The sequence below is a fragment of the Cololabis saira genome, chromosome 9 (assembly GCF_033807715.1).
Source record: "Cololabis saira isolate AMF1-May2022 chromosome 9, fColSai1.1, whole genome shotgun sequence".
Classification (NCBI taxonomy): domain Eukaryota; kingdom Metazoa; phylum Chordata; class Actinopteri; order Beloniformes; family Belonidae; genus Cololabis; species Cololabis saira.
Genome location: NC_084595.1, coordinates 6,468,785 through 6,492,905, shown reverse-complemented (window position 1 = coordinate 6,492,905; position 24,121 = coordinate 6,468,785). Strand labels below are relative to the sequence as shown.

The 24,121-nt window shown below is 40.6% G+C and overlaps 1 protein-coding gene across 3 annotated transcripts in view; it reads right to left on the bottom strand.

Moving 5' to 3' along the window:
- Positions 1-6,063: 6,063 nt before the first annotated feature.
- The window catches only part of tet3 (tet methylcytosine dioxygenase 3), a 57,798-nt gene continuing 39,740 nt past the window's right edge, over positions 6,064-24,121 (bottom strand). For all 3 annotated transcript variants that reach the window (XM_061730355.1, XM_061730356.1, XM_061730358.1), the window contains 7 exons: positions 20,988-21,081; positions 17,461-17,669; positions 14,482-14,632; positions 13,335-13,424; positions 12,821-12,958; positions 11,096-11,453; positions 6,064-10,319 (listed from right to left, as the gene is read on the bottom strand). In XM_061730355.1, coding sequence (XP_061586339.1) covers positions 8,530-10,319; positions 11,096-11,453; positions 12,821-12,958; positions 13,335-13,424; positions 14,482-14,632; positions 17,461-17,669; positions 20,988-21,081 — 2,830 coding nt within the window. In that variant the 3' untranslated portion in view covers positions 6,064-8,529. The remainder of the gene's footprint in view (positions 10,320-11,095; positions 11,454-12,820; positions 12,959-13,334; positions 13,425-14,481; positions 14,633-17,460; positions 17,670-20,987; positions 21,082-24,121) is intronic.

Genomic DNA, 24,121 nt, shown 5'->3' with positions numbered 1-24,121 from the left:
GGGTGGCTGGACGCTCCCTTAGAGATGAGTTTCCTCCGCAGGGTGGCTGGACGCTCCCTTAGAGATAGGGTGAGGAGTTCAGTCACCCGGGAGGAGCTCGGAGTCGAGCCGCTGCTCCTTCACATTGAGAGGAGTCAGCTGAGGTGGCTTGGGCATCTGTACAGGATGCCTCCTGGACGCCTCCCTAGGGAGGTGTTGCAGGCATGTCCCTCCTCTCTAGGAGATAAATGTTGATGTCTATGTGGAAGCGTGATCTGACGGGTTTTTTTTCTTGCGCCGAAGTGTCGTACACATAGATCTATGTGGAAGCACATTCTGACTTCATGCTGTTAAATCGTCTATTTGCATGAATTTGCCTTTGAAAAAAAAGAAACTGAGATAAAAGAAACAGGGATCGTACGGTAGTATGTTCTGCAGAGGTAGGACACCTCGGCAGAACACCGGCTCGATATGTCTCATTCATCGCGACGCACAGCAGAAACAGGCTGCAGGAAGCCGCTGCGCACGCTCAGCAGGTTCATTTATATGCAAATACAGTCGCCAGGTGCTTTGCATCGACCATTCTTGGTAAAAAGTGGGCGTGTAGAGGGCTGGATATGAGGCGAATTCACGTGCGCAACCTTCCAGCTGGACTGTGATTCATAAAGAGAACATTGCGTGCAAGTGTGCGTGCAAGTGTGCGCGCACACGGTTTTATAAATCCAGATTTTTTTTTTCTGCATGCCATTTTCAGCTTTTGGGTTTACGTGCAATTTTAGTATGAATCCTACACTCTTTTATAAATGAGGCCCCAGGTCATTAAAATATCCCATAACTGTGTCTGGACAGAAAAACATTAAAACCAATTTGCAGCAAAGAACCGGTTCTCTAAAGTTGTCCTTTTAAAATAAAACTAACGCGTCACTAAAAGTTTGGTTGGTATGAACTGATATGACTCAACAATATATGAATAAAGTTTTTTATTGAATGTTTAAGCTACTTTCAGCGTCTGATATCGAGTCGGCTGCAGGTGCTGCAGGACTCCAGAAAGTGTTTCTCCAGAATGTGTTAGACCCGTCTCTCCTCCCGGTGATGGAGGTGATGGAGGTGACGGAGGTGATGGAGGTGATGGAGGTGATGGAGGCCGGGACCTAGACCCGTCTCTCCTCCCGGTGATGGAGGTGATGGAGGTGATGGAGGTGACGGAGGTGATGGAGGTGATGGAGGTGATGGAGGCCGGGACCTAGACCCGTCTCTCCTCCTGCGGATCAATTATTTCTGCAGCGGAGGAGCCAGATCGTGATGCTTCATGTTTTAAATATGAGTTTATGTTGTTTACATTGTTATACTTATGAGAGAGGTGATCGCAGACATCCACAATGTATAAGACTCAATACACGTGTACTTTGGGCTTCATCCATTAGTATATAATACGCGTAACATTAAAATGGAACGAGGAGCAGTTTTTCGTCCCACCAACGTAAAGGGGACCCATTATGAAAAACAGGTTTTTCTCTTGCTTTAACATGTTAGCCTGCCAACTCAGAGAAGGAGGAAAGCAACCAGATTCTGCAGTGTCTGTACAGCCGCCCGGATGAGCCGTGATGTGGATCTACGAGCCGTTCAGATTCAGCACATTTTCGTTACGCAACCAAAATGCAAACCACACCCACAACTATAAAATCGTGTAACTGCATTGGAGCGTCCGACTATCGTAGCACTGCGTGACATCGGACGCTCTCTGTCCATCTCCCTCCAGCAGCTGAACTTTATTGAGGTTTTTGTAGTGAAATGAGGAGGAATCATAGAGATAATTTCTCATTTCAACTAACTGGATCAGCCGTTCCTCATCATGACTGTTTCCTACAGCGCTTTCAACCGGCTTTCAACGCGGAATTGATTTTGTCGTTGCCGCTCGCTCGCATCGAATGCAGTTATGACTCGGTGAGGACACGGACACGGTGTAAAGGCTGATATATGTGTCGCCGCGTACCCTACGGCGTAGGCTCTGCGTCGATTTAACGCAGAACCATAATTCAGGCTTAACTCCGCCGGCCGGAGCTTCCATCATTTTTCCGTAGCGGTGTATCACGTCATTCAGGCAGCCAATCAGCACATGCCTCATTGTCATAGCCCCGCCCACTCAGAATCCTGCATAGATAATGAGGTTAGAGAATAGGAAGATAAATACATGGCTCAGAGGCTGAATTTCTAATTTATTTAGCAAAAACAATCAAAAGCTTGTTTTTAAGACATTCAAGGCCTGTTTAAAATAGGTATTAGATGCCATAATACGTCACCTTTAAGTTATGGTGTTGGTTCTTAAAATACAAATAATAAAAAAAAGAGTGTAATGATACCCAATAGAAAAATCTGAATACCTACATATTTACTAATCCTGTTTTAATCTTTAAAAAAAAAAAAAAAAAACTTGATAATACAGCCTGCAGAAAATAATGAATGGCCTTTCATATACAATCAGAATTGGTTAATTAATAATAGTCCAAAGTAAATAAGTGGAAAATATGGCAACTGGCAAGAAGACAAGGCCACCACATCCTCTCTTCCACTTCATCTTCTCGTTGTCGTCCACTTTCTTCTCACTCTCAGGTGGGTGGTGTGTGAGGGGTTTAAAATTAGTCAGTAATTGGAGAGCGCTTGAGCTGGACCATTGTTACTGGTCTAGAATCATTAAAACATATCCACCCTGTGGTTACTAATCAACGTGGACGTATGACTCAGGGAAATCATGCAGGTTTCTCTGCAAAAGTAACAACCGGAGTCGTCTCAGCTACCTCAGCCCTTTAATTCAAACCTGAATCCGTTGCAGCTTTATCAGGAAATTAGGAACTAAAAGAGACATGGTTTACTTAATATTTTTATTTATCGCGCAACATAAAACAATATTGTGGGGTTTTAACCACATACACTATGTATTCACATAATACACCATACAGCTACAAAGATAGAGCGACTGAACAAAAACACTTTTTTTTTTCTTTCTTCTTTTTTTTTTTTACATACTGCATCCTTGACATGAAAGTAAAGAACCGAGAACAATCCTACAACTCAAAAAGGAATGTAGCTGCCACTTGTGTAGGTTCATTTTCATCTTTTTCTATAGGCCAGGATCCACATTTTTAGTCCAGATTTGGAGGATGTTCAGTAAATTAGTTGTCCCTAAGTCTTTTTTTTAACAGTGGGCCATACATGTTTATTTCTATTTGTGTCATTTCAAGGGGACAAAATATACAAGGCTTTAAGAGAGAGGGGAAGGGGTGAGTATAGGAAGTGCATGACTAGGGTAAGGGAGGAGGGAAGCAGTACACAGTTCTGGCATTGTTCAAATATCATAGCATTCAGGTAACATGTACATGTACAACATAGTCAAAGATAATCCCAATAGCCTTCGGTACTTGCGCTGTACCAAACATGAAACCCAGATAACAGTCAGAGGATTTGATTCTACTTCTCAATCTTAGTTTTTCGGGACTTTCAAAGTACAATATGGAATGAATATTAAATAGAGGATGCAATCAGTTATTGGAGTTCCCTCCTGCCCTCAAAAAGAGATGTAAATCTGTAGCGTTGTAACAAAAGACTTCTCATAAAGTCAGCACCAGGGCAGCTTCCCATTCTTTGAAACTGCGCAAATTAAAAGTATAATTTTCTCTCTTTTTTTTGACATTCAAAGAGCTCAGAAAAATATTTGTTTATCATTTATCCCTCTCATTTTTCCTTTTTTTTTTGTTTTTTTTGTTACACAGTGAACTGTAAGGTGTAGCATCATAGCACCGGCTGTTTAACCCCGCCCGCCCCGTCACATCTCAGTATGTATCTGGAGGTAGAGCCTCACGTGAGAACCGTCCACCAAACATTTTAGGTTTACAACGTTAATCAGATATCAGTGTACTGTCGCCTCGGCACCCTTTCTTAGGTTACGTGTGTCTGCTGGCCGTGAATTCTTCCTACCGCACCAGTCAAGCTCCTATCAGCCTTGATTTGTGGGTCATATTATTATTAAATATCATTACAAGCTAAAAATCTGGTGTTTTTCCCCAGGGGTGACTATTTAACTATTTGGAAAGCTAAGCAGATAATATTAATAGACACATCTAAACAAGCAGGGAGGCAGTTGCTTACCTGATAGTCTAACACAAGTGGAAACAATTTCTGGGTTATAACTCAGTTAAAACTTCTGATTCACCTCAGTGTTACTAAACACATAAGAAAATTAACATCACTCTCATCTCTGTACACTAAATATGAATCCACAGTCACCAGGATGGACGCAGGGGGGGGGAACAACCAAAGGCTTCAAAAGTCTATATTGACATCTAGACAACCTGCATGTTAAACCGTGTGTGTGTGTGTGTGTGTGTGTGTGTGTGTGTGTGTTCGTGAGTGGGACTTCCTGTAATCTCTGACCAGTTACCTCCATTTAACTCTTGTACAAACCTCAACTTTTGAAGTTGCAGGTTTTGTTATGATCCATCCAACTATTAATGAGCTGTAGCAGTGCAGGTAGGTGTTGAGAAAAAATGTGATTTAGCTGTTACCACCATTTTTCCGCCTCAGTTCTTAGAAAAAAACGAATTGTATCTCTATCGTAAGAGATAAAAATAGCATTAATCATCTTATAAAATGTGAATGCGCATATTCCCTGGTGAGAAAAAGCTGTTGGTGACTTCTTTTAGTTAAAAAGAGAATTCTGATATCGACAGTGCTAAAAAACACAAACAGAAGCGTGTCAAGTTTTTATAAAACTCTACAATTCATAGATTTTTTTGAACGTTGAAACGAGAGAACTGGTAGGAGGGGGGGCCGTTGTCGTGAGAATGAGTCGAGCGTGGGTTCGTATCACAAAACTGGTGTCGGGAATTCATATTTCCAGAAGTGACCCGGCTCTGTCCGTTGCAGGCTAAGGTGGTACAGTACTTATGAAACTAAAACAGCAGTGTTGCTGATCACACGTTTACACACGACACACTGGGCTGAGTGTTGTGAAGGGCTGTTGGTTTGAGACTTCAAAAATAACCCCCGTCATTCATGGTTGAGTTTCTATCCACACCAGTTAAATTATCTTACCTAAATAGTTAAATATTTACACTTTTAACTCTCTCTTGAGAAAAATTAAAGAACAATAACAACAACGATGAAAAAGAAAAAAACTAAGCTTCAAGTTGTCAATAATCGGCTCTTTCTTTTCGTCATTAAAATCAACATTAAAAGTGCTTTTATAAATCTTTTCTTCTCTATGTACAATTTGTATTAGCTATATAAAAAAGGTGTAAAAGAAAACAATAACATCAAAGACAATCATTATCATCATAATCATGTAGTAATAAATAAGAGGTTCCTTTTAAAAAAAAAAATAAAACAAAACCCAAAAAACAAATTAATTATGAGTCCGGAGATCTAGAGCACACGAAGGGACATGTGTGATCTTCTGCCCTCAGTAGCAAGTTGTGATTGTGACCAGTGTCTCTACAGCGTGAGGTAGAGAGCTGGAGGCCCGTGGGAGAGGTAACAGAGTCTTTCACAGACGACTGGGGCTGCGACCCGAACAACGGCCCAGCAGCAGCTGCAAGGAGCCGGCGACGCGCATCGAGTTCGCTCACTTTCTGCTCGTTTTCAACACCGGCTGCAGGAAAACCTCCGCGGAGAAAATACAGGACTGTCTCAGAAAATGAGAATATTGTGATTTTCTGTAATGCAATTACAAAAACTAAAATGTCATTGTGGCAGGGTGGAGGAGCTGCAGCCACTCAGGCTGATGGGACACAGGTGTGTCCCATCAGCCTCTCCACCCTGCCTGCCTTATATTATATTATTATAAGGCAGGCAGGGTGGAGAGGCTGATGGGACACAAGTGTGTCCCATCAGCCTGAGTGGCTGCAGCTCCTCCACCCTGCCACAGACATACATTCTGGATTCATTACAAATCAACTGAAATATTGCAAGCCTTTTATTATTTTAATATTGCTGATCATGGCTTACAGCTTAAGAAAACTCAAATATCCCATCTAAAAAAAATAGAATATTCTGAGAATCTTAATCTTAAACCATAAGCCATAATCAGCAATATTAAAATAATAAAAGGCTTGCAATATTTCAGTTGATTTGTAATGAATCCAGAATGTATGACATTTTTGTTTTTTTAATTGCATTGCAGAAAATAAAGAACTTTATCACAATATTCAAATTTTCTGAGACAGTCCTGTAAAACGGAGCCACTCAAAGAACTCTAGCAACACCGTCAACTAATCTCTCCCTTTCACCCGTCATTTTCACACAATTATGCAAGTGTGCCAGGCACACCGCACTACACACACACACACACACACACACACACACACACACACACACACACACACACACACACACACACACACACACACACACACACACACACACAGTGAGAGATTAGCTGACTTGAAGCATTTGCACGAGGCGCCAACTCCCTAGAGCTACAGTAATTCTCGACACTTTGCCTTTATCTCTCAGTGTTGTTTTCTCTGTGAAAAGCACTGCTCATGCGTTACCAAGAGATGTGATGAACGGCTGTGCTTTTGCACTGGACAGTGTACTTTGTTACTATTATGCAAAGAAGAAGGAAAACTCCTCCACAGGAACCAGTTCTTGAGCCCAATAATCAAAAGCTGCAATCACAGAGCATCCACTTTGATTCGGCTGGCTCTGTAGTAACAAGGTTTCCCGCAAAAATGGACATGCCTCGCTCTGCTCAAAGATGACAGCACCATGCAGAGAAAGGGAGTAGGTCTTTCGCAGTAAATCAAGTGTAATAGGACGACACCAGAGCGTAGGAGCACCAAGAGCACTGCAGTCCCAACACTAGCCCTGGACGGCCTTCCCAGATGCATCTCCAGACTTCACTCACATTTGTACGTCTGTGGGATGAGAGACAGTCTTTGCCTCGAGCTGCTTTGGTGCGACCCCTCCACGGTCAGCAAAGAGGCAGTGAGATCGCCCTCTACTGGCCGTGGGTGGTTACAGCAGCTAGGAAAAGACTGCTTTCTGAATGGATCTCAAGTGCTTGCGGGTTTTTTTTCCACACACACAGCTTTGGAATGGCAGTCACTGCTGCTCTCTAGAGTTTACACTGGGAAGTGCTCGTCCCTACTTGAATGTTGTAGAAAGATTAGAGTGCCACCTGCTCCGTTCCCATCAGATCTGGGTCGAATGGAATTTGCAAAGTACTCATCTTTTTAGTTTAGCCTCTATGGAGTGCAAGATACCGCACCTACAGAGTCATCGGAGGAAAAAACACGATGAGCCAAGAACAGCGCTTGTGAGATTAATCATTATACGACTGTCCTTAACACGAAACGTTCTCTGCGCCTGCATCCTGAAGCAATGTTGTTCTGGTAAAGCACCTCAGTCAAAAACAACGACAAGTGTTAACTTTGCGAAAACTACAAGAGCCGAATTCGAGTATGAGCACCTAAATACAGCACCAAGTGTCATGGAAAGTAGCGAAATGAGAACCTATGAGAGCTGGAAGCTGAGCACCAGTCGAGAGCTTGAGGGGTGCAGAGAAACAGGAGGAGCTCATCATCCACGGACAAGACAAGCACCAACGTTTCCCCCCAGGGGGATTCCTCTGCAAACATTTATCATCTGGGTGTTTGTTTCTTTACTTATTCTATCATTATTATTGGTTTTGTTTACAAGTTTCAGGTTTTCTATAAATGGTCATATTAGACATTATTGAAGTTGCTGAACTGACTGAATGGCTGCCTTAAAAAAATCCCCACAGATGGAAATATATATATATATATATATATATATATATATATATATAAAGCTGTTAAAAGGGGCCAATATTCGAATATTGTCAGTTCTGCGTAGCTATCTCTCTCCAGATTACTTTTTGCATACAGGCTTCATCATGATTTTTGCAGTATTGACTTGCCGTCTGATTGGGTAGATTAATGGCTCCTCCTGTAAGTAAAGTTTTTCAGATTGACATGGAGAAGGAAAATCAAACATAATAATAAAAAAAAAGGAAACAGATTTTCCAAACATGGAAAAAGCAACGATCTGAGTGACTCAGATTGATTGATTTAAAAAAAATATTTCAACAAGAAAGAAAAAAAAAATCACCTCATTCATAATAACATTAACAAAACAACAATAATAATAAAAAAAAAAACGAGTCTTCATTATAATAATACCTGTAATAACAACATTGACAGTAACAATAGCAATCATAATAATATTGATAATAATAGCAATAATTAGAATCATTAAAATTCTATAAACAAGAAAAAGCAATGGAGTTCCTCTCTGGGAAAGAGAGAGGAAGAGCACCACAGGCAGTGTGTCTGAAGCCCAAACCACTGCCTGACATGAGGTAAAAAACAATAAAAATGTCCCCTCCTTCGAGTGGACTGTGGAGGGGCCGGGGTGGAGAGATGCTAGACGGCTGAGAGACGGCCGAGAGACATTTCCTCCTGCTCGTTGCTCTCCCCAGCCCCACAACGCACCACCCCATCACTGTCAGTCAGTCTGTCCGTCTGTCCGGCCTCAGACAAAGTGGCTGTAGGGCCCAGTGACACCGGTGAAGGCATAGGGAGACACAGTAACCGTGGAGGTCGTGTGGAACGTGGGTGCTAACCGTGTCACCGGACCCTCCTTCTTGTCCATAGATTGTCCGGGTCCCGGACTGGCCCCGGCCACCGTGGCGCCCCACTTGCGCTTCTTCCCGAGTGCTTTAATGTCTTCCTGGGAAAGCCCGAGGAGAGCCGCTTCCTGTTGCCTCTGAAGCGCTCGCTCGGCCAACAGCTTCATTTTTGCCTCCCATAGTGCCAGGCCGTGCATGGGCTGGTTGAGGTTCTTGTGCTGGTAGAAGACCAAGGAAATGCGGGTGGGGTGTGAGCGATCGGGTTTCTTGAGAGGAGTGGTAGCGTGCAGTTCCCGACGGGCACATTCAATCAGGACGGAACCGTGAGCCGGGGCTACCGCTACGCCACCGATGCTGGGATCCAGGAAGTTGTGTTCACTGTCGGACCACACCTCTTCCTCGTATTCTTCATGTTTGATGCTCTCGACGTCGCTATCGACCCGGCTGGGGTCGCAGTAGGCCTGACCGGACTGCTGCAAAGCGTCGGGGAAGAGGCGGCCCTCGGGAGCGGGAGACGGGGTGCTGCCGGCTACCGAACCTCCGCAAGACTTCCAAGCCTTTTCTTGAAGCCCGAGGGGAGTGGAACACCGATTCTCCCCGGTCTTGGACCAGATCTTGTCGGCGTAGGCTCCCGCGGGACTGCTGTGCTTCAAACCGGGGCTGTACGCGACGGGCCCCACGGCCCAGGGATTGGGCTGGGGGCTGGGAGCGGGGCTGGGCAGCCGCTGGGGGATGCCCGGACCCGGCGTGCCTGGCTTTGGGATAACTGAGCCTGAGTGAGAGGTGCCGGGTTGTGGTGCCGTTCCTGGGTTGGGGATGGCGTGGCGCGAGAAGCCCTGTTGCAGATTCGCCTGGAGTGCTGTGCCGAGGTGAGGGGACGGAGGTGGAGAGGGAGCTACTTGGAGAGAAGGACTGGGAGAAGCCATTGGGGGGGTTGAGCCGGAAAAGGACGTCCACTGCTGGGGGTAAGGAGAGGACTGCCGCTGCTGAGAATGCTGGTGAAACGACTGCTTGTCCAGTTTCAAAGAGGAGGGTTCAGGACTTTGTCTATGGTTTAACTGGGCATCCCAGTTGGTAGGAACTATACTCCCATTGAGCTTGTACTGCGACCAGGCTGCAGGCTGGGCTGTGGTTCTCGACGTGTTGGTATCGGCCTGACTTGGCAGTGTGCCTTCGTAGACCGGCACGTCCATCGGCTCCTGTTTGATGAGTGGAGAACCTCTGTTGGAGGGCTCGGAGGAGACGGAGGACGGGCGGGAATGGTTGTAGTCTGCAGGCTGGCTGTAAGCGCTGTGGTTCAGTGGGTTGGGCTGCTCCAGGTGGCCGGCGGAGGACTGAGCCAGTCTGGACTGAAGGCTCTGAATGTCGGGCTTTGTTTCCATCTGGACCGACTTGTTGCCCGTTTTAGGCAAAGAGCCATTTCGACCCTCGTACGTTCTCAGCTTACGTGGGAAAAGTGCATTGGGCGAGTAGTTGTAGTAGGCGTAGGGCATCGTGGGCAGACTGGGGTGGTAGCCGTTGACCGTGTTGGCTGCGGAGGGCTGGCCGGCCGGGGAAGGACTTTCCCTTGCATAGTAGGCAGGGTGTTGGTAGATGTTATTGAACGGGTCCATTGCCTGCACAGGGTATCCGTCTACTGATCCGTTGAGCGGCTCCATCTTGATGTTGGGCTTCATCTCTTGTTTTATCATTGCTGATTGTTTAAAAAAGGAAAGATGGGTTACAATCTTAACTTCTTCATTACCCTTCTGTTTTTAACTATTCATTTGTTCTGTTGACTTTACATTTCTACAACACACTGGCAGTCATTTAGAATCAGTTTAAAACAATTTAACCCCAAATGAAGGAATTTGAAACAATTATCTTAGAAACACAAGTACAGGACCGTCTCAGAAAATTAGAATATTCTGATTTTCTGTAATGCAATTAAAAAAACTAAAATGTCATACATTCTGGATTCATTACAAATCAACTGAAATATTGCAAGCCTTTTATTATTTTAATATTGCTGATCATGGCTTACAGCTTAAGAAAACTCAAATATCCTATCTAAAAAAATTTGAATATTCTGGGAATCTTAATCTTAAACTGTAAACCATAATCAGCAATATTAAAATAATAAAAGGCTTGCAATATTTCAATTGATTTGTAATGAATCCAGAATGTATGACATTTTTGTTTTTTTTAGAATAGAATAGAATAGAATAGAAGACTTTATTGATCTCCCAGAGGAGAAATTCAGTCGTGCAGCAGCCAAAACACACACACGCTTTATACAAAAAATTTAAAATAGAAATAACCAATAAATAGTTAAATAATAAAAAAGAGCAATATAAAAAGTAGAAAAAGAATTAATTGCATTACAGAAAATAAAGAACTTTATCACAATATTCTAATTTTCTGAGACAGTCCTGTAGTTACCTCCTCAAAGTAGGTTTTAAATAACAAATAGAAAGCCCAATAACTCACCTTTATTGATGACTGGGGATTTGGGGGAATTGGGGATGCAGACCTCAGCCTTGACCACAGTTTTCTCTGGCGTCTCCCCTGATTGCTGCATGAGTTTATTTTTCTTCTTTTCCGACGCGGCCTTCTTGGCCTCCAGCCGGCGCTGTCGGCAGGATTTGGCAGGTTCGGGCAGTTTGCGCACCTCGCGCCGAAAGGCCTGAAGCACATGTAAGGCTCCTGTCCGCATCTTGCTGCGCTGAGCCTCCGCACTGCCAAACTCATCCGTCTGGGATATCGTGTAAAGAGGCAAAACATGGAGCTGCTCGTCCTCGGGAATTTCCCCCACTTTACGGTTGTCCTCCTTGGTTAAAGTACACACCTGTGAAAGCGTGACAAGGAGAGGAAAGACAAAATGAGATTTGTGGAAAACACGTTTCAGTCAACTTTTCATTTCATTTCATTTCATTTTATTTTTATTCATTCTGATCATGGAAATATGCAAACAAAAAAGACAAACAAGTAAAATGACAACACAATCAAAAGCATATTCCATAACCAGAAAGGAGCAGGAAGAAGAAAATCTTATTATACCTGCCCCTCCCTCAAAACAACATTGAACAATAGTAACAGATGGTCTGCACTAGGGCTGCACGATTAATCGTTAAAAAAATCGCGATCTCGATTCATGCTTGAACGCAATCTCATTTCCAAATGACGATGATTTAAATTTTTTTTTGGATGTTTATTGTTTTTATGTTCAATGTCAGCTGTTACAAAGTTGATGCCAGTCTTTTATCAGGCACCATCATATTTTTTGTAACGTTTACCTTTTGTATCGGCAGCTTCTTAATAGCAGCAAAAGGCAATGGGGGGTTCATCCCAGCCAGAGGAATAATTTGTTGCCTCAGAACTACAGGATCTGTTACAAGTCCCCTTTCTGAAAGGGTGTTCAACTCAGGGAGGAACAAATATTGTTCAAAATTGTTATTATTGTTTAAATTATTCAAAGGTTTGTGTAAAGAAGACAAGAGATGTTTATTGTTATTATATTTTTGTTCAGCTGTTGCAAAGTTAAAGTAATAAGTGCAATAAATTTTATATTGGAAAAAAATCGTGAGAGAATCGTGATCTCAATTTTAAGCAAAAAAATCGTGATTCTCATTTTGTCCAGAATCGTGCAGCCCTAGTCTGCACAATTACAATTACTTAGTTAATATCACAAAGAAAGAAAAACTAAATAAATCAAAGATAGATTGTCTGTCTCCATACGCATATATCATAAATTTGGACTATTTCATCCATACATTGCTATTTTTTTCTCTTGAAATTTCTTTTTAAACTGAAATATGTTTATACAGCCCTTTAAATCATAATGTAATTAATTCCATAACTTAATTCCAACAATTGAAACGCTCATCTGCTTTAAAGTTGTTCGGGCAAATAGATGTTTAAAATTAAATTTTCTACGACTATCTTCATTATTTGAACTGAAAGTAAACATGTACTGTAAGTTTTCTGGTAATGCTTTACATTTAGCTGTGTACATGATTGTGAGTGTCTGTAACTTAACAAAATCATCGAGTTTCAGTAATTTTGATTCAAAAAATAATCTGTTGGTGTGTTTTCTCTGTAATGCGTATTGTAAATAACTCGAAGTGCTCTTTTCTGTAGTAAAAATAAAGGATTCATATTTTCTAGCAGAACTCATTCTGCTCTCAGAGTGTAATGAGATGCTGCAGATCTTACCACTGTGCAACCGTTGTGCAGGTTATGCTGGTCCTTATGAGCGTGAGCGCAGAAGTCCATGCACGCAGTGATTCCAGAGAACGGACGACCTTCCTTCAAACCCAACCTGCAGTCAGGAGCTTTGTTCTCCGCTTGGCACTGCAATAAAAAAGAGGAGGTCATTTTCTCTAAATAGCAGTAATAACCCTCAACATAACACACGGTGCAGTAACAACACTAGACTGTGGGAATATTGTACTCCCACTAGTCTTGTATTCTTTTAGCTCAAGATGTTTAGTTTCATCTTGTTTCTACAACAAGTGGATCACAGCATGAAATGCAAATAAAAATCACAGCACGTTGTCACCTCACTTCTTCAGTGTCACAGTGTTTTTACAAGAGGAAGTGAATGCTAAACTGCTGCAAACACTGTTCCAACTTTAACAACTGAGAGTTGCTTCAGTCAGTCTCAGTACCGTCTTTGTTGTTTCTTGCTGAGAATGAGTTACCGCGTGCATCTTCCCGTGCTACTGACCTGGTTAGTGTACGCCTGCGGTGCCAGTCGCTGGTACAAGGGAGCCACCTCAGTTGCCAGATCTTGGAAGTTATCCCTGAGTTTTTCCTCCTGAAAAGCAAAAGCATGAATCGCAGGTCAAGGCAAACGGAAAGGAAACAGAGCAGTGAAATGTCATCTTAAAGCAGCAGCTCTAAAAATGTTGAGCACGACGTGCCAGTAGGGGTCGTCCTCCTGCTGTTTTTTCCTACGGTTCAGGATGTGTAGAAGCCAGAAGTACAACTCAAATTCATTATACTAAACAAACTCTACAAACTGCTTTACCAGACCGATGAGGTGGAGAACGCTGCAGACAGAAACAAACGCCGCTGCAAATAAAATAAACCCTTAGCAAATAAAATAAACACTGCAAACAAAAAGAAACGCAGCTGCAAATAAAAGAAACGCTGAAAATATAAAGAAACCACGCTGCAAATAAAATTTAAAAAAACGACGCAAATAAAAATGCCACAACAGAAGTGAATTACCGGGGACTATTTTTGCCGATGCACCAGTGTTTTTACGTGAGAGGACACCGGTGTTGTTGTTTTTGTTGCTTTTATCATTAATAATAATGCCAAGAATAATCTAAAGCGTGGGTAAAAATAGTTATTTGGATGAATGTGAAGTTGAAGCTGTGTGTGGTGGTCAGGGACTTCTCCTCTCACGTAAAAAACACCGGTGCACCAGCAAAAATAGTCCCCGGTAATTCACTTCCGTTGTGGTTTTTTTATTTGCATGTTTTCTTTTTTTTTGCAGCGGCGTTTATTTTATTTGCAGCGGGGTTTCTTTATATTTGCAGCTGCGTTTGTTTTTATTTGCTGCGTTTATTTGATTTGCAGCTGCTTTTCTTTTTATTTGCAGCGTTTCTTTAATTTGCAGCAGCATTTGTTTCTGTTTGCAGCGTCGGGTCTCGGCCACCTTCTGAGTTTTTCGTCCTGCTGCTGCTGCAAGTGTGAATTTCTCTTGGAGATTAATAAAGCATCTAACCCTGACCCTGCTACATCACTACAATCTGCCTGATTAGTGAGTTGTTTTGCTTCTGTGTTTGACAAGTGCTGATGGAAAGGCCCAGATCTGGGGCCTGTAGGGTCAGAATGAAGTCAGGAGGCTTTTACGCGGCGCGTACCTGTTCAGGGTGATCTCCTTGTAGCCTGAACTTGCGTGGCATTTTGCTGCGGGCGTATTTACAGCCGTTGAAGTACATACTCCAGGAACAGCCGAACGAGAAGGAAGCACCACAAGTCTCAGAGTCTTTGCCTTGGCAGGCGCAGGTACGGCTGCAGGGGAGAAAGGGAGGAAACGTCATTCACAACGGACACAAACCTCGTTTATGCTTTACATCATTTACACACACTGCATGTTAGACAAATCTTAGTGAAATGATTTAAGCACTCATCTGTTACAGGTTTGTTTTTGGCTTGAGATAAAGTATCAAATAACAAAACTTACATCCAGTGACATTAAAGTCAGGATATATAGTAGGGGTGTAATGATACACTAATCTCACGATACGGTACGATACATGATATTGAGGTCACGATAACGATAACGATACGATATTATAGCAGTATTTTTTTAACAACCTTGAATGAGGAACATATGACTGGAAAAAATTGTCTTTTATTTGAAAGACACAAAATACAAAACAATACTGTGCATTTGCCCTATTGTTCCAGTTTGTAATGCTTTATAACTGTTTAAGTTTTAAAGAGAAAGCCAGGCCAACCATTTTCCACAAACTGAACTAAAAGTAAATGTCAGGTTTGCATTATGCATCTTCAGTCTCATACAAGTACAAATATTTTGCCACAAACTGAATAGTTTCTCTCATGTATGATTTGACTTTTTTCTTTTCCAGAAATTTAACAACTAAAATTAAATAAATAAATAAAAGTAAATAAATACATAGTCAACACAATAGATTAATATTAATAACCCAATATCGCGATACAGTTTGTCACCTCCACGACACGTATTGTGACGTTTTTGTATCGCAAAATTTTGTGGCACGATATATTGTTACACCCCTAATATATAGTAACAGTAACAGTATAATAACTTGTTCACATTCATACAGCCCCTCCAGTCCTTTGTCTCAGAAACTTTATATTCTCAACATTTATAACATAAATATTTATCAGACATGTGTTTTTATTTGTAAGGTCTTAAAGGAGGAAAGCATTCGTGCTCACCTCAAAGACTATTTCACTACAAACTCTCAGGTCCAGACTTATGTTAGATCTGCATCCTGGGGTAAATATGCATTACTACGGTACAGGGGGGTCAAACTATGGAATACATATTCCCATTTAGCAAAAAAATGCTTCTCTGTACAAGGTTTTAAAGGATGTCTGAAACACCACTTAATTTTTGTGTTGTAAATGGAACTGCTCTGGCATAAGTAATTGATGTACTGACACATTTTATCGTCTTGTGTAATCTCCTTGAAATTATTTTTTGTTTGTCTTTATTTGGTTTGTTATTTAGTCGTTTATTTTTTTGTTTGTTTCATAATTATTAAATTGTACTCTTTATCGTTATTCATATATCCGATCATCACTCTTTTGTGTAAATTCTTTGTAATTTTCATTTATTTCTATCATCTATAGATTTCTAATTGCTCATTTGTATATTTTGTTCTTATAAGTATGATATTAAATTTCATTTTAACTATAGGTGGAGGCTCCTGATAAGCTCTTTGAGTTTCCGCCTCTTCCTGCACTTTAATTTGTAAAGTTGTTACTTTTATTTGTGTAATTTTTAACTGTGCAAATAAATAAATCTAAATCTAAAATCTAACAGTGTAACAGTACGGTGGCCAAGACCCGCCATTGCTGAAAATTAAAGAAACACTGCAAATAAAAAGAAACGCCGCTGCAAATAAAAGAAACCGTGCAAATATAAAGAAATGGTGCTGCAAATAAAAAAAAAAAAAATGACGCAAATAAAAAAGCCACAACGGAAGTGAATTACCGGGGACTATTTTTGCTGATGCACCGGTGTTTTTATGTGAGAGGAGAAAAAGAAGACGAAGAGGACGTAAGTGAAAAGGAAGAAATAAGAAGAGCGAGGAATAAGAAGAACAACGAACGAGAAAATAAGTGAAAAGGTTCGTGTTCAACGTCGCTACGTGTAATTTTTAATGTGCAACACCGGTGCATCGGCAAAAATAGTCCCCGGTAATTCACTTCCGTTGTGGCTTTTTTATTTGCGTTTTTAAATTTTATTTGCAGTGGGGTTTATTTTATTTGCAGCGTTTCTTTTATTTGCAGCGGCGTTTCTTTTTGTTTGCAGCGTTTGTTTTATTTGCTAAGCGTTTATTTTATTTGCAGCGGCGTTTGTTTCTGTTTGCAGCGTTACTTTTATTTTCAGCAATGGAGGGTCTCGGCCACCGTATAACACTAGAGGTGGGTGCAATTCATCGATGTGTCGATGCATCGCGACGCGTCACGTGACGATTTGGAATCGATTAATTCATTTTTTTTTTTTTTTTTTTAAGTTATCCTATCCAGATTCCAGACTGAATAAGCTGCTGAATCATTTCATTTTCAAGAATGCACATTTTTTATTGTTCACTTGAAATATGGCAGATATGTTTACACTAAATAAATTTGATGGAAGTACATATCTTGTTTACTTGAATAAATGAACTCATTAAATCCAGGGTTCGACCGTTTTCAGTGTTTTCCGCCAATAGAGGGCGCTCTCATGCAAGTGCAGCTTTCCCTGGTCAAAGTTAAGTAAGTCAAAGAGCAAATGTTTACATAGTCATAAAATAAATTATTTTGTGTCTTTGAAAAATACATGTCAAATGTTCAAAAAACCTTGTTATTTACTTAATGAGTGTTGTTAGAGGAACTGAGTTAATTGATTGGCTATTTATTCACAAATGTAGCCACAGATGAAGACAAAATCAATCTTGTATGGAAAAAAGCATTAAAAATCACAATAATCGAAGAATCGTGGCACCAATAATCGAAATCGAATCGAATCGTGAGGTACCCTTGTTTGCACACCCCTATATAACAGTGACTGGTGTGTGCACAATACAAATAATAGTGATATGAAATGGTGAGTAAACAGAAACCTCCCATGAGCCACTCACTCGTCGTTGAGGCCGCAGCGCCGGCTGGTGGGGTTTCCGTAGCTGGTCAGGGTGCCGGTCACCTCGTGGTAAAGCTTGTCGGCCATCGCTCTCGGGACGCCCTCCCAGGCCAGGATGACGATGACGATGACGGCGTTGGCACAGTGGTGTCCAGCACGATGGCGCACCAGACACAACAGCTTCTCCTTCTCGCTGCCCCGACGGATCACCTGGCGGGACACAGAGATGATTGTTAGGGCTGCGACTAATAATCCATGTAGTCGACAAAAATCTATGACCAAATTAGTTGCCGACGAATCTAGCTTTTGCAAGTGGTATAAATAATTTTTTGACTGAAGGAATCAGTTTTCTTGTTCATTGCCACATGCCTTAAACGATCTTAGTCTAACTTTAAAATCTGAAAAACCAAATAAAATGGCTCAAGTTATTGTGCCATTCATAATGCAATTAGTCAATCAATCGTTTTAATAATTGATAGATCAATTGACTATAAAATAGTCATTAGTTGCATATCATTACTTGAATATTTTAAGCTACTCACATTGAAAAAATACTTGATCTATGAATATAATATACGAGGCAAATGTTTGAGCTCATGATGTTGTAGTTCCTTGATTTGACCAGCAGATGTCCAACACACATAGATTATCTTAACATACTGAGTCCTTTGCAAAAGCTAATGTCCCCTGTTTTAGTCATATTTTCTGTGTAAAAACAAAATAGAAATCATCTGATTGTGGTGTCAGGGTGACATGTGCTGCTAATCACCAGCCCTTTACCAGCTGATCAACAGCAGAAGTTCTGGTAGTTTGTTGGTCAGAAACATGTGTGTTAATATAGTACCAAGAGGGAAAGACATAAGCAACGGTCTTGACGTCCCGGTAAATGTAGCCCAAGAGAAAAAGCACAAAAACCCAAGTGCTGCATCTCAGACCCCACAGGCCTCACTGAGCACGATAATTATTAAAGTCCATGACAGCCTTATGAGGAGAAGCCTAAACAAGTGTGCTTTGTTTGGAAGAGAAAGGCTCTTCTGTCTTAAAAGAACATGGAAGTAAAAAAAAAGGTTTGCAGAACTGAATCCGAACAAACCACAATACCTCTGAAAAAATGTCCTATAATAACAATAAAGTAGCAGTTCCATACAATGCTGCATCTATCCTGTGGACAAAAGTAGAACAAAGTGGAGCTATTTGAACTCAATAAACAAAACAAGAAACACATCATATCCACTGTCAAGCACGGCAGTGGAGGAATGATGACACGAGGTCGTTAACGTCTGTATGACCACGGGTAGTAGTAACGAGTTACATTTACTCCGTTACATTTACTTGAGTAAATCTTGGGGAAATGTTGTACTTTTAGGAGTAGTTTTGAATCACTATACTTTTTACTTTTACTTGAGTAGATTTGTGAAGAAGAAACTGTTCCTCTTCCTCCGCTACATTAGGCTACGTTGAGCTGTTACTTTTCTTTTATCCCTTTTATCCACGTACGCGTCAATCTCATGACATCACTGAGTGATTCTTTGGGAAAAATGTTTGTTTTTGCATGTTTTGTCACATTTACACAGACTCAAACACACACAGAGTTTCTATGAGTTCATGCTTGTTCTAGTTCTGCCTGGTTAAAAAAGAAAAGTACAAGGCTTGAAATTTTGTGCTACTTGTGCTTAATTTATTTTTTTATTCTGTTATTATTTTATTTATTTTATTATGTATTAAAGTACTTGAATTTACTTTAAGCTTATTTTAATTTAAGCTATTTTTTATTTTTTATTCATTTTAATTTTATTTTATTGATTTTATTTGCCTGAAGATGATTATTTTGTACTTTTATCTGTTTGAATGGTTGTGTTAAAAAAATAAATCAGACGTTACTCAACAGTTACTCAGTAGTTTTTTCACCAAGTACTTTTTTACTTTTACTCAAGTAATTATTCGGATGACTACTTTTTACTTCTACTTGAGTCATATTATTCTGAAGTAACAGTACTTTTACTTGAGTACAATTTTTGGCTACTCTACCCAGCTCTGTGTATGACACATTATTCTAGATGCCAGTTACGGCTAAATGATAGTCCAAATGACAGCCAATCCGTGTCAGAATGGCTGAAAAATATGAAATAAAGCTTTTTATGGGCTTTGTCAAAGTTGTGAATCTCACAACGATGCAAGAGGCTGATAAAGTCCTCCAGGATATGATTACTTCTACTTCTGTTGCTCCAAAAGCTGACTATACAAACTACTCACTCACGAGGTGCTTAGCATGACCCACATGATCGTTTTAGTTTCAGCCTTCTTTCTTGTTAAATAAGTAGTGGCAAAATGAAAAAGTTATATGCTGTAGTTTGTATGTTGTACTTCTACGGGTGATAATACTGCTGATTTTTATTACACATACACACGAAAACACAGGAGTAAGAGGAGAGGTAGTTGTAAATGACCTTTAATATGAGTATTTCTGTAAATGTGTTTTTGTGTTTGTTTTCTTATTGGCGTTGTTTGGAGCCAGGCTTTTATTTTATTTGTTATATATTAAGACCGATATTTAGTGCTTTTATTTTGAAGGCGTCTCGCCGAGAACTTGTAAACATCCTCGCTTCGGTCTTTAACGGTAAAACTAACGGCAGTAGAAAAGTTTTCTGCAAGACTAAACGAGTGTCGGGAGTGTAGTTTTGAATCACTATACTTTTTACTTTTACTTGAGTAGATTTGTGAAGGAGAAACTGTTACTCTTACTCCGCTACATTAGGCTACGTTGAGCTGTTACTTTTCTTTTATCCCTTTTATCCACGTACGCGTCAATCTCATGACATCACTGGGTGATTCTTTGGGGAAAATGTTTGTTTTTGCATGTTTTGTCACATTTACACAGACTCAAACACACACAGAGTTTCTATGAGTTCATGTTTGTTCTAGTTCTGCCTGGTTAAAAAAGAAAAGTACAAAGGCTTAATTTATTTTTTTATTCTGTTATTTTATTTATTTTATTATTTATTAAAGTACTTTAAGCTTATTTTAATTTAAGCTATTTTTTATTTTTTATTAATTTTAATTTATTTTATTGATTTAATTTGCCTGAAGATGATTATTTTGTACTTTTGTCTGTTTGAATGGTTGTGTTAAAAGAATAAATCAGACGTTACTCAACAGTTACTCAGTACTTGAGTAGTTTTTTCACCAAGTACTTTTTTACTTTTACTCAAGTCATTATTTGGATGACTACTTTTTACTTCTACTTGAGTCATATTATTCTGAAGTAACAGTACTTTTACTTGAGTACAATTTTTGGCTCCTCTACCCACCCCTGATGGTTACCATGGTTACCATGGTTACAGCGCCACATAGCGCCACAGAGTCAGCCATGCTCTGGACATTTATCCGATTCTCTGAACAGCATGTAACCTCAGACAAGTGATCGGGTCTTCTGGATGTTTATCTGATACGATCAGAAATCCCATTTCTTTGCTGCGTGTAAACGTACTGACTGACATGTGCTTGAAATGTTTTGGGAACTCCACTCACCCACTTGGCAATAGGACAACCATGGGAGCTCTTCCCTTCCTTGCCCGTGTACACCACCTTCTCAATTCGGACGGCTTCACCCTTCTCTCCGTACCTACACACAGGGAGAGAAACAATGTAGTCATGTTAGTGTAAGACTAAAGTGAGACTGCCAATGGTATCACACTACAATAGGGGTGTAACGATACACTAATCTCACGATACGGTACGATACACGATATTGAGGTCACGATAACGATACGATATTATAGCAGTATTTTTTTAACAACCTTGAATGAGGAACATATGACTGGAAAAAATGGTCTTTTATTTGAAAGACACAAAATACAAAACAATGCTGTGCGTTTGCCCTATTGTTACAGTTTGTAATGCTTTATAACTGTTTAAGTTTTAAAAAGAAAGCCAGGCCAACCATTTTACACAAACTGAACTAAAAGTAAATGTCAGGTTTGCATTATGCATTTTCAGTTTCATACAAGTAAAAATATTTTGCCACAAACTGAATAGTTTCTCTCATGTATGATTTGACTTTTTTCTTTTCCAGAAATTTAACAACTAAAATTAAATAAATAAATAAAAGTAAATAAATACATACAATTTTACATCATAAAAAAGACTGATTCATCCTCACCTTTATTTATAGATTTATTTTTGTTAAGAAGGTTATTTTGGTAATTCAGGGTTCATTATTTTATAAATATATTCTTTATATTCTGATGTAAATCAGGGACTATAATGACACTAGTCAGTTTATCTGTAGTGATTAGTCTGTTTTAGATTGGGCGGAGTGATACGCCACAGTACGGCACTAGCTGCTGTGTTGATGTTCTAAAATCCTACACTGTTGAGGGACATTAAAGTACACTGGAACTCAGCAGAAGTTGTCCCCGTGTTTATCCTACTCACCACCCCAAAAAGGTTTAATTTAATAAGGTAAGGCTTAACTCTACACCAGCCTTACATAAGTAAAAGTTCAGAGCTCAAAACGGTACTAGTTTCTTCTGAGCGGAGTCAGATTTTGGTCCGTGCGGTCGTGGCCGCAACCGCGGTCGTGGTCGGATGTGTGTTACTAGTCAACACAATGGATTAATATTAATAACCCAATATTGCGATACAGTTTGTCACCTCCACGACACGTATCTTAACGTTTTTGTATCGCGAAATTTCGTGGCACGATATATTGTTCCACCCCTACACTACAATGACCCTGGAAACCACATCACATGAGCATTAGTTAACAGTTAACGGCACTTCAGCAGCTGTATCACAGCTGTCTAAGGGACAGCAATCCTGTTTCTTTCTGTTGCGCCAAAAGACAGGGTTGCGGCTTCCTGAGGGTGTAGCGGTGAATGTCAACCAAAGCTGGAATTAGCTCAGCAGCTCCGGCCAGAGCGGAGTGTGTGTTCACAAGGGCTTGCAAGATTCACACATGCACGGCAGAGTAAAGCCGAACCCACGGCCGGCCACAGGGCCTTCTCTGTGCTGCTGTTTCTGCAAATGCACGTACACTAGGAATGGGCGATATTTTACCGTTCACGATTTACCGTCCAAAAATTCCCCACGGTAAGAATTTGTATCTCGCGGTAGAAACGATAAATTCCCGTTGATGATGTTTTTGTGTAAAGATGATTTATGGTTCTGAGTTAAATCGATGCACAACGTACGTGAAGGAAGAAAGGAATGAAGGAAGGAAGGAAGGAAGGAAGGAAGGAAGGAAGGAAGGAAGGAAGGAAGGAAGGAAGGAAGGAAGGAAGGAAGGAAGGAAGGAAGGAAGGAAGGAAGGAAGGAAGGAAGGAAGGAAGGAAGGAAGGAAGGAAGGAAGGAAGGAAGGAAGGAAAAATTCCCATTGATGACGTTTTTATGTGGTGGACTCATTTAATTGGTTTTTATCAATTCAATTTAATTGGTGTAGTTTAGTATTTAGTATCTTTTAGAGCAGTGTTTTGGCTCCAAACACTGAATGTGGTGATAGATTTATAGTTAAAAAGGTGGAGTTGAATTGGTATTTTTTTTATCGTCATTTTTATCGTTATCGGGATAAATGCCAGAAATGATCGTGATACATATTTTAGTCCATACCGCCCATCCCTAACGTACATATTTGTGTTTTTTTGGTGTATATGTTTACTGATCTGCACAGGAGGAGGGAGAACAGTGATCTCGCTGAGACACGTGCATCGTCATCAGAAGTTGTCGCATGTCTGGTCACAGCTCAGATCAGCCCCCGTCCCCGGCACGATACCTGGCATTGTGGAAACTTCAGCCCTGAGTAAATGCAGCGTGACAGTGAGCACAAGGGGCTCTCGCTGAATAGGAATCACCCTGAGATGGCTGAGAAAACGCGGGGGGATTAAACGCTGTCACCGCAGGGGTCGCCCACCGGGGTCAGGGGTGGGTCAAAGGTCAGCGTGGGACAATAAGGTTTTAGGTTCTTGCGTCATCTCCTGAACAACAAAAAGGATCTCCTGCGTAACATCCCCCTCACTCTGAGAACTAATGACTCATTGGTCCTTCTGAAATCCAACCTAACAGTTTGGAAAAGATAGCACAGCAGACTCAGTACAGAGACTGTAGCTCCACTATGTTTATCAAAATTACAAGCTACTTATGCACACAAAGTAATAATTGGATTGCTGAAATTATTACCGACTGTGTGACATGGATTAAGCTGCAGGCCTGGCGACTGATGTTAAATGTCATCCTGTGTTGCTTTTATAAATCCACAATACGTAGCTAATTTTCTTAATTTGATGCCTTAAGTTGTTTAGTTTGAGTTCTGCAACAGCACATGGGGGTTTATTACTATCCTTAACCAACAGCATGTTGTCTTGACTCATGAGGTCAGATTTTTTATTCTTTTTAAGGTCAGAAGTTTTACTGCTCTCCCTCAAAACTGTTCCTGCACACTTAGAAAGACTCTACTTTCTACCGTCCACATTTTGTCTCACAAAATCTCAGAGGTGTCAAGTAACGAAGTACAAATACTTCGTTACCTTACTTAAGTAGAAATTTTGGTTATCTATACTTCACTGGAGTAATTATTTTTCAGACGACTTTTTACTTTTACTCCTTACATTTTCACGCAATTATCTGTACTTTTTACTCCTTACATTTTAAAAACAGCCTCGTTACTC